Consider the following 10,149-nt stretch of genomic DNA (forward strand, 5'->3'; position numbering starts at 1 on the left):
CATTCAAGGTCCCCACCCACACGCGCGCTGAGCAGAGCTAGCGGCGCCTGCAAGGAGCAAGCAGCGGTCCTTTCCACGAGGGTCAACTACCAGATTGCGGGCAGCCGGGAAGGCCGAGGCCCGGCGCGCAGCTCCTCTACCCTGCACACAGCCACCCGCGTTGGGGCTAGAAAGGAGGTAACGTAAGCGGCCAGGCGGGTTCGCAGGCTGGAGGCACTCACCGATCGTCATTTCCAAAGGTCCCCCTGAGTCTCCCGGGTCCGCTTCTTCATCCCCGGAGTCGATCCCCTTCCGCCTCAGTGCGGACCCCAGGCGGGGACACCCCGTATTGGAAGCCCCCAGACCTCCGTGCACCTGGCTCAACCGGAGTCCTCCGTGTCGGGGCAGGGCAGGTCCGCCGGCGGCGAGCCGGAGCCAGCCCTACGCCCCGGCCCCACCGAACCCTCGGAGCCCACCCATGGGTCCCCGGCTCCGCGCTCCTCCTCGCCCGGTCGCGCTCAGCCCAGCTCCGGCCGCCGAGCGCAGGAGGATCCGTACGCAGTGACCCTGGAGGCCCCGCAGACGCCCGAAGACTCGGCGCCCGGAGCGGCAGGCGGTTCTCCGCACCTCCAGGAGCTTCCAGGCAGCCCTCCAAGCCGTGCTCGGGGCCCGGCCCGCTGTTCCCAGGTAAGGGAGACACTCCAACGGAACCGGGGAGCTAGCTAGGTGGAGTGGGACAGCCGGTTCGGCAGAGGAACACAAGCTTGGTGATGCTGGCTTTTCATGACGAGGGACACTTAAACTGAACCTACTAGGTGCTGGGATGCTTTACCCATTAGAGAATTAAGCTCACGAGGCGCCTAGCTTACATCGGATGGTTGCCAGCCCCTTACATAGCCCAGGAAAGAGGGTTTATTGGCCTCTTCTGGGCTCTATTTGTCCCTGGGAGCTTTCTTTGAGATGAAGAGCCAGCCCACTTTAAAAGAAGGAAACAGGTTCAAAGAGGAAAAGGCAAGTTTAACCTTCCCCAGACAGACCTCCTCTGTTAAGACCTCTCCGGAGGAAGAAAGGCCAGGGGGCCTTTAACCTACCTAGAGCTTCAGAGCGTTTCCTGCAAGATTCCTTTGTACTCAGGTGGTCAGTGTGTGGGGCCTCTGAGCCTCACTGTGTTGCTCACCCCTTCCACCAGTCCAGGGAGAATGTGAAAGTCTATTGATTGTCTAAGACCTTCTGGGAGCTAGACAGGGTCTGGAGCAACGGCCTGCTTCGGAGCCTCTGATTCAGGTTCCCCCTAAGCCTCAGAGGGACAAGATGGGGGTCCCCATAAGTTCTCCTCTGGACTGGAAGAAGCCAGGTGAACCACAGCTGCTCAGAGAGGCTGCCCAAAGAAAGCTCCCAGTATTGGAAAGGTTCTGGGTACCTGGCCGGTGTTGTGTTAGTTTCTACCTGATGTTTAACAGAGGGGTTGAGCAGACCAGATCACTCAGAGTTTCTGGGCTGGCACAGAGCAGAACTAGTTAGCCAGAAGCACTGCCTCCTGCTTGCTACCACCCTGAGTGCCCCAGGGTGGGAAGGGTGGCTTCGTAAAGCTCCTGGGACTCCCCAGAGTGTGGGGGGAAGAGTCTGGACTACACCATGTGTCCTAAGAGGCTTGGGGTGTGCAAGTGGGTGGCGTGGTGTACCTGGCTCTGGGGTGTCCCCGCGGAACTCACTCAGACTCTCTTTCGCTTGTCCTTACCCACCTGGACAGGCCCAGCTTCCATCCAGCACCGGGGCAGACACAAGGCAAGAAGGCACATGCACGGTTGCACTGCCTGTGTGCTGGCTGGCAGGGTCTGCAGAGAGTCCTGGACAGGGTGCCCAGCCCAGCTGCCTAGAGGGAGAGGAAAAGAGACTAGAACAGGAACCTCAGGGTCATTCCCTGCCCAGTGCCAGCTGGGACTTCACTGAGTCAGAGCTGTTTGGAGAAGACTCCAGTTTGACCCACTAAAAAGGGGTGGGGGTGGCTTTTTGTATAGATGAGAGGCCAGGTTGTACAGCTGAGGAGCCTGCTTGTAATCCTAACCAGGCGTCTGCTGTGCGGACTCGGGGCAACGACTCAACCTTTCTGAGAATCAGAGTCCCCATCTGTCCCTGGAGGCCTATCCTCGGAATAAGGCAGCCCATCCATGACAAGTGCCTGGTGATGGTGGGTACTGACTGTGGGCACAGCCGCAGTCCCTCAGAGCTGGAGGCTGGGAAGGAGGGGCTGCCCCAGGCTGCCTGTCCTGCACTCTGAGGGCCCACCTCCCATCATACACATGCTTTTCTGCCCAGGTCACCGTGGGCTGAGGCAGCTGCTCACTGGCAGTTCTCAAAGGTGGTGGAGGTCTGATCCTAAGGCCTGTCTGTCCCCCACTGAATGCCTACCTAAAGCAGGCTGTGAGGATTGCAGGGCTATGCACACAGAAGGTGCTCGATAAATGATCCCTGGATGAGAGAAGCTGCAGATGACTCTGCCATCAGGCTCACTCGAGCCTCTCACTCCCCTGCCCCCAACCCCACTCTGGGGTTTAAGGATCTGTCTGTCCCCACTGTGGGGTCAGCCAGGCTGGGAACAGAGCGAGGTGGGCAGGCAGCAGTGCCTTAGGACTTCGCTCACTCAGAGTCTCCTGTTGGGGGTGGACCCAGAGGGGCCCTGTCACCTGGATTCCAGGTATCTGGTTGTCTCAGTCAGCCCCACGTGGCTGAAGCCATGTGAAAAGACTATGGTGGGGTTCTCCTCTGTCTCCACCCCTCTGTGATCCTCAGTCTCTTATTTCTAACTCCCTGCTATGCCCCTCCCTTCATGCTTCCTCTTAGGGCTCCCTCTTCTTTCTCTTCCTTCATTCCTCCTCTCTCTCTCTGCTTTCTGACTCCCTGCCTTGTTTTTCTGACTCCCTCCTCTCTGTCATTGTGTATTGGGAGGTCGGGGCTAGAGACTGGGATAAGGAGTCAGTGGAGGCAGAATGCAAACCTGGGGACTGCTGGCTCACTCCTCGCCCTCCGTCTATCTATTGAGAGGTGACCATCAGCAGCCCTCCTCCATGCAGAAAGACGGGGTGGGTGCCTCTGGGAAGCCAAGCTACACGTGGGGACCTTCACCAGGACTGAGGGTGGTTCCTTCCCACCACAGCCAGGAGCCAGGCAGGAAGACTGGGTGAAGGGAGAAGGTCGTGTAGCTAGAGTGGGGTTGGGGGAAGAGGAGTGAGAGGCTCGAGTGAGCCTGATGGCAGAGTCATCTGCAGTTTCTCTCATCCAGCGATCATTTATCGAGCACCTTCTGTGTGCACAGCCCTGCAATCCTCACAGCCTGCTTTAGGTAGGCATTCAGTGGGGGACAGACAGGCCTTAGGATCAGACCTCCACCACCTTTGAGAACTGCCAGTGGGCAGCTGCCTCAGCCCACGGTGACCTGGGCAGAAAAGCATGTGTATGATGGGAGGTGGGCCCTCAGAGTGCAGGTCAGGCAGCCTGGGGCAGCCCCTCCTTCCCAGCATCTTGGCCTCTCTGTGCTTCAGTGACATCATCTACCCCCTGGGTCACTGAGGATTGGAGCAGGTGCATGCCTGGCACTCAGCACTGTGATATATATTAGCTGCAAAATAAATGTCAGCAGTGTTACTGTTCTATACTTAGCCTACGCTTGGCACGCTCCTGGGCTTGGCCCCGGAATGATGGTTCTGGTGCCAGGCCTGGGGTCCACAGTGTGCTGAGTTGGCCCATTGTGTGTATGTCTGCTATTCATTCTTGGAGGTCATGTTGCAGGCTGGGAGCTGGGAACATTTACATTGTGGAAATTGACAAAGGGTACCAAGCAGGGCTTTTAGGAAAGGCACAGGGCCTCAGCTAGGCAGGCATGAGCAGCATGGGTACATGCCAGGAGACTTGCATCCAGGAGGATGTGTGCCACTCAGCCATCTCAGACCCTGATCCTTGATCGTCTGATAACGATGATGGAAAGAGCCTGTGGGCCTGAGTCTCAGTGTGTGCAGCACCTTTGTGCAACAGAGCTTGTTCTGGCAGATAAGTTTCAAGAAGACACCCCTTGCACTGGGACGCCGCAGCCCCTACTTGTGTGGTTTGTGCAGTGCCCAGCCTACACAACTTGTAGTGACCACCAGGAGCACTAGGTTTCTGCAGTCCTGTATCCATGTGTGGCTCTGGGGTTAGCAAGCTGTCCTTCGTATGTGTGGGGATGGGATTGCTGGGAGGAGCCTTTAGAGAGGTGGCATTTGGGATGGACTCTGCAGTCAGAGAAGGATGTCCTGAGGAGAAACTGATGGTAGCAAAGGTGTGGAGGCATAGGTCAGACTGACCTGGGCCTGGGGTCAGTCGGTCAGTCAGTCAGTCAGTCAGTCAGTCAGTCAGTCTGTCTGTCTGTCTGTCTCCTTGTCTCCTTTTCCATGAGGCTAACAAGCTCCCATAGAAAGTGTTGTGTGCCACCTCCAAATCCCAGAACCCCAGTCCTTGGAGTCATGAGGTTTGGGACTCCTTCCCCCATCACTCAAGCTCAGGTTGCTCAGAGGCAGAAGTTACTGAAACCACTGGTAGGCCACATGTGAGGAGGTGCAAACCTTGGGTCCAGGGTGCATCCTGGGAGGTGACTAGCGGTTGGTAGGGAAGTGGCCTGGACTGCCTTTCCTTCCTTCCTGTTAGAGCTGCAGAGCCATAGGACCCCCTAGTTTAAGAAATGTAGGCTGGGGCTGGAGAGATGGCTCAGAGGTTAAGAGCACTGACTGTTCTTCAGAAGGTCATGAGTTCAATTTCCAGCAACCACATGGTGGCTCACAACCATCTATAATGAGATTTGTATACATAATAAATAAATAAATCTTAAAAAGAAAGAAAGAAAGAAATGTAGGCTGAAAACTGAGCCCTGTACCAGACTCTGGGTCCAAGAAGCTGGGGAGTGACACCTTAAGAGAAGGCTGCCCCCTAGTGGTAAAGACTGCGTTGGGAATTTCAGCTTTGTGGAGCCCTGTGCCACCGTTGGGTTGTGTGGGGAAAGTGAGGCAATGAACAGCAAAGCTGTGACCCTGTGGTGGCCCTGTGCTCAAGAATGGGAGGATGGATAAGTGAGCAGGTTGAGGGAAGAAATAAAGAGCAGAGGTCATGGATGAATGGATGAATGAAGGAGGAGTGGCTCCAACCTTGAGGTCCTTCAAGGACCTTGGAAAATGGCTTCTATTTTACAATAGAAAGCAGAGACCTAGAAGGGGCCACAGAGGGGAGGCCAAGGCCACAGACCCCCAACTCCTCCCTTCTGCCGTAGCCCCGAGCCATGATGAAGACGTTGTCCAGCGGGAACTGCACGCTGAATGTGCCTGCCAAGAACTCCTACCGCATGGTGGTGCTGGGTGCCTCCCGCGTGGGCAAGAGCTCCATCGTCTCCCGCTTCCTCAATGGCCGCTTTGAAGACCAGTACACGCCTACCATTGAGGACTTTCATCGCAAGGTGTACAACATCCACGGCGACATGTACCAGCTGGACATCCTGGACACCTCTGGCAACCATCCGTTCCCTGCCATGCGCCGGCTGTCCATCCTCACAGGTGACGTCCCTGTTCTTCTGTCTGAGACAGGAGGAGGCTATGCTTAGTGCAGTTGCTTTTTACCAGGCAAGTGACGGTGAGGCTCAAGGACTGTCTGCCAGATGCTGGCTCTGCCGCTATGGCTTCCCCACGGCTTCTAGATCAGGGTCCTTAGTGACCTGGCCCCCTCTAACAGCCATGGGCCTGGCCCTTGCTTAGAGCTTCGTGTGTGTTTAACCTTTACAACTAGCCTGGGAAACAAGTGTTTGCTACAAGGGGGAAACTGAGGCAGAGAGGCTAAGCGCCTTCAGCCAGGGGAAGCAAGCACAGCTCATGACTGCTTTCGAGAGACCTACCTGGTGGCCTGTCCGCCCGGCTAGGAGCAGCATCTGAAGGAGGACATGACTGTGGGCCACCAGGAGCCTTGTGGTGGGATGACACTGGCTGTTATGGTTGTCCCTTGAGGCCAGTCTTCATTTGACCCACACTGCCCTCAGCCCTCGGCTATTTAAAGCCCCATGGCAGGTCTTTCCTGGCGACCGGACTCCCTCTTCCAGGTCACGCTTTTTGTCCCAGGTTGCTTTTGGGGGCTCCTTCCACCCCGGACTCTGAGAGGGAGCATCATGCTTAAGAGACCCAAGGTGGGCCTGGGTTCAAATCATGACCCTGTCTCTGTAGCATAGAGGTCTCACTGTCACTGTCTTTGTGACCATGACCCCCATGTGGCTGTGAGGACAGGAGGGCCTAGGGTAGATCCCCACAAAAGATAAGTGTTGCGTGAGAGCTCTTTATATTTGGGAGGGGACTAGATGCCCACTGGTAGAAATGTGCATAGACAAACTTACCATTAAACAATGCTTATTGGGCACACCCCACCCCCCATCCCAGGCCTCTGACTTACAGGTGACCAAGTTGCTGGCCAGCACCAGTGCATTGCCACTCACTTTGTACTTCTGAGGGCATTGGATCTGGTCCCTGTGTACTGCATTCTGAGCACATCTGTCTCTTGCTTTGCTTGCTCATCAGCAGGCCAGCCCTCATTTCCCAGCCTGGTGTTGGGCACAAGAGATGCTCAAGCTTGCTCATTCCCACCAGCTTTTCCTGCAGCTGCTGGCTGGCCAGCCAGGCTCTGATGCCTGGCATTTGCAGTCTCAAATTTGAAACTTGGAGGCCGCAAGTCCTCAGGGGGCACGGATTAGTCTAACGGGACAGGGTGAGGCTTGCCAGCAGGAGCTGGAGCCAGTAGGCAGTTGATGCCCTGTGTCAGCCTTCATCATCCCAGCCCTTCACTGACCGAAGGGAGGACCAGTGTGTTCAGGTGCCAGGGCACAGGTGGGTGGGCTAGATTGGGGTGCTGTGCCTCTGAGCCCTACCTCCTAGTTCATGCTGGGTGTGTGTCACTGTAAAGTACCCAAATGTGCTTGTTGAGTCCAGAGAGGAATTTATAAGCTGTTATGCTTTCCTGGCCACAAATGGCTGGCCCTCTGCAACTTGGGGACCTCAGACCCACACTCAGGCCTGGAAAAGCCGAGGGGAACGGTGGGTGCTTCTCTGTGGCGATTGGCTTGATACTGCAGCCGGAGGCGGGGCTGCGCAACTGCTGCCCTTCCAGGCTGTGCCCTAATCACTGTGTGAGACTCAAGGCTCCATTAGTGCATTACAGTGGATGTAGTGTGGGCCATGAGCTTGTACTTGTGCAGTGGTTCTTCCTAGAATCAGACAGCACATCCTGTGTGCCAGGCATGGGCCAGGTGAGGACCAAATCAGATTGCAGCTTTGGCCTAGCCACGTTTACGTTGTGTGACCTTGGGGAGGTTGCTTGCCTTTTCAGAGCTTTAGTCAGCTCACCCATAACAGAAAAGTAATGAAATCCTCTCCATGGAGGTATTGTGAGGTGCCAAGGAAACAGCAGGTGTGCCCGATGCTCTGTTCCCAGCAGGTGCCTGTTCTCGTGAGCGTTACTGATGCCTGATGTGGCTGAGTGTGTGCCGCCCCGAATGCTTTAGCTCTAATCACCCTCCTGCAAGGCAGCTTAATTCACATGATGTGGGAGGGGAAATTGAGGAGCTCAGAGATCACATGGACCCCTCAAGGTCACACAGTTTTGAGTTTTGAGGTAAGATGCAAACCCAGGCCCCCCTCTCAGCTAACATCCTCTGCCTCACAGATACCAGTCCATAGTAAATTCCTACTGTGGGGCAAGGTGCTGGTGCTGGTGCGGGCTGTGGGGGTGTGGCTGAGTAAGGCCTGTCATGCCTCCACGTGCATCGGAGTTCTCTAAGAGTTACCGTGCAACCCCACAGGGATGACTAGGTCCTGTAAGGAAACGAGGGGGGACTGACCACATCTAAGTCCAGCTGGGTGTGCCTCGTTTTACCTACAAGCCCCTCTGAACCTTGGCTCCCTTTTCTGGCAAGTAGGGACAGTGACAACAAATGCCCTGGAGAGCCTCCAAGTCAGGGTTTGCAGGGCTCCTAAGTGGCAGCGGAGGGGACCTGTGCTGAGTGGGGTGCCAGGCCACCCTGTCACTTGTTCACTTGCCTCATTCCCTCCACAGGAGACGTCTTCATCCTGGTGTTCAGCCTCGATAGCCGGGAGTCCTTCGACGAGGTCAAGCGGCTCCAGAAACAGATCCTGGAGGTCAAGTCTTGCCTGAAGAATAAGACCAAGGAGGCAGCAGAGCTGCCCATGGTGATCTGTGGAAACAAGAATGACCACGGTGAGCTGTGCCGCCAGGTCCCTGCCGTGGAGGCCGAGCTGCTGGTCTCTGGTGATGAGAATTGCGCCTACTTCGAGGTGTCGGCAAAGAAGAATACGAACGTGAACGAGATGTTCTATGTGCTGTTCAGCATGGCCAAGCTGCCCCACGAGATGAGCCCGGCGCTGCACCATAAGATCTCTGTGCAGTACGGCGATGCCTTTCACCCCCGGCCTTTCTGCATGCGCCGCACCAAGGTCGCAGGCGCCTACGGCATGGTCTCACCCTTCGCCCGCCGCCCCAGTGTCAACAGTGACCTCAAGTACATCAAGGCCAAGGTCCTACGGGAGGGCCAGGCCCGCGAGAGGGACAAATGCAGCATCCAGTGAGAGGCGGGGACATCAGGGAGGGGCTTGGGCAGTGCCTTAAAGGGAGGTGGTTGAGGATTCCCACTGCCCACATCCCACTGGGAGCCCTAGGTGTGTACACTGTGTTAGCCACCTCCTGTGAGTTCTTATGTCTGTGGCTTCTCTGTGGGAGGACAGAGACACATCTGGGGACATGTCAACACTCACGCCGAGACAAGCTTTCAGTGTCCTAACAGTGGGAGGAATGCAGAAAGGCCAGGAGTCCTGCGTCAGAGCAAGCTGCTCAGTACAAGTCACAGGATGAGAATGTCTTAGCTGGATGTCCCAGCCAGATTCCCTGGTGGCCTGTGCTCCCTCTCTGTGGACCGGCCTGGTCTCTATGCCCCTGGAGAAACCACCCTCCTGGGTCTTCAGCTCCTACACTCTGGCCCAGCTGTGTACACCCACCCCCCCCAACTTAACCACTGGCCACTCTGACACTGAGGAGAGAGAGAGAGAGAGAGAGAGAGAGAGAGAGAGAGAGAGAGAGAGAGAGAGAGGGAGAGAGAGAGAATATGTGTTTGTGTGTGTGTGCGCGCGAGAGCGAGTGTGTGAGGAAGAGTGTGAGTATGTGACGTGTCTGTCCCTCAGACCACTGCCTCCTGGCTCCACTCCCAGGCTCCTCCATAAGACATTGCTCTTTGTTTTGAAGCTGTTTCCTGTTTGCAGTCTACATGAAGTCCTTGTACTGTAAGAGCTCTGTGACTGGTCTTTGACCAGGCTCCCCAGTTCAGATTCATTGCTTTGGCTGGGGTCCCCTTCCTCCTTGCTCTCAGCAGGCTAGCGGCCCAGCTGGGTCCTGCCCCATGCTCAGCAGCTTACAGCGCCACAGTCACAGCAGGTCAGGGTGCCTCCCTGAAGCCCTCCATGCTGCCAGCTAGTTCAGGATAGAGCTCTATCCAGATGCAGCGGCTTTCTGCTGTACATCTTAAGCATCAATGGAGCACCTAGCGGATACTGGTCCCTTTGTGCTAGGCAACAGAGAGAGCGGAGTCCTGTCCATCCTCAGCTCCGCCCTCTGCCCACCATTGTGCGCTTCCTGCACATACAGCTGTTGGAGGAAGTGGGGCAGCTAAGACCTAGGGTCGATTCCAGGGCAGGTTGGCAGTAAGACTCAGGCGAGGCTTTTCCTAGTGCTCAGGGTTGTGCTAGGTACTTCTCTCCCCAACACAGAAGTGGGGGGGGGGGCGGTAAACGATGACTGTGACCCTGAAAACCAAAGGCCCTGCTCGCCAACTCTTAATACATTTGTGCTTGACTCTAGTCTCCTTAGTACTGAAGTTAGCCCATTGAGATGGCTCCGTGGGTGAAGGCTCCTGCTGCCCAGCCTTTCAGCCTGAGTCTGACCCCTGGGACCCATGTAGTGGAAGGAGAGAACTGAGTTTTGTAAGTTGTTCTTAGACCTCCACACATGCATCATGGTGCGACACACACACACACACACACACACACACACACACACACACACACACACACGTACACACGTACACACAATGCTGATGGGTACCAAGAA

The 10,149-nt window shown here is 56.1% G+C and overlaps 1 protein-coding gene across 1 annotated transcript; it reads left to right on the forward strand.

Annotated features, from left to right (window-relative positions):
- The first annotated feature begins 256 nt into the window (after positions 1-256).
- Rasd2 (RASD family member 2) lies at positions 257-9,116 on the forward strand. Its single transcript, XM_051169020.1, has 3 exons — positions 257-666; positions 5,273-5,552; positions 8,089-9,116. The coding sequence occupies exons 2-3, from the start codon at positions 5,282-5,284 to the stop codon at positions 8,616-8,618; spliced, it is 801 nt and encodes a 266-aa protein (XP_051024977.1). The 5' UTR covers positions 257-666; positions 5,273-5,281; the 3' UTR covers positions 8,619-9,116.
- The last annotated feature ends 1,033 nt before the right edge of the window (positions 9,117-10,149 follow it).

Source organism: Acomys russatus, chromosome 26, assembly GCF_903995435.1.
Source record: "Acomys russatus chromosome 26, mAcoRus1.1, whole genome shotgun sequence".
In the NCBI taxonomy this organism is placed as follows: domain Eukaryota; kingdom Metazoa; phylum Chordata; class Mammalia; order Rodentia; family Muridae; genus Acomys; species Acomys russatus.

Excerpts from the sequence above, each read along its gene's own strand:
- Rasd2 (XM_051169020.1), top strand. The coding sequence starts at position 5,282 with ATGATGAAGACGTTGTCCAGCGGGAACTGCACGCTGAATGTGCCTGCC. Across the intron at positions 5,553-8,088 it reads CCGGCTGTCCATCCTCACAG|GAGACGTCTTCATCCTGGTG; the intron begins GTGACGTCCCTG and ends TTCCCTCCACAG.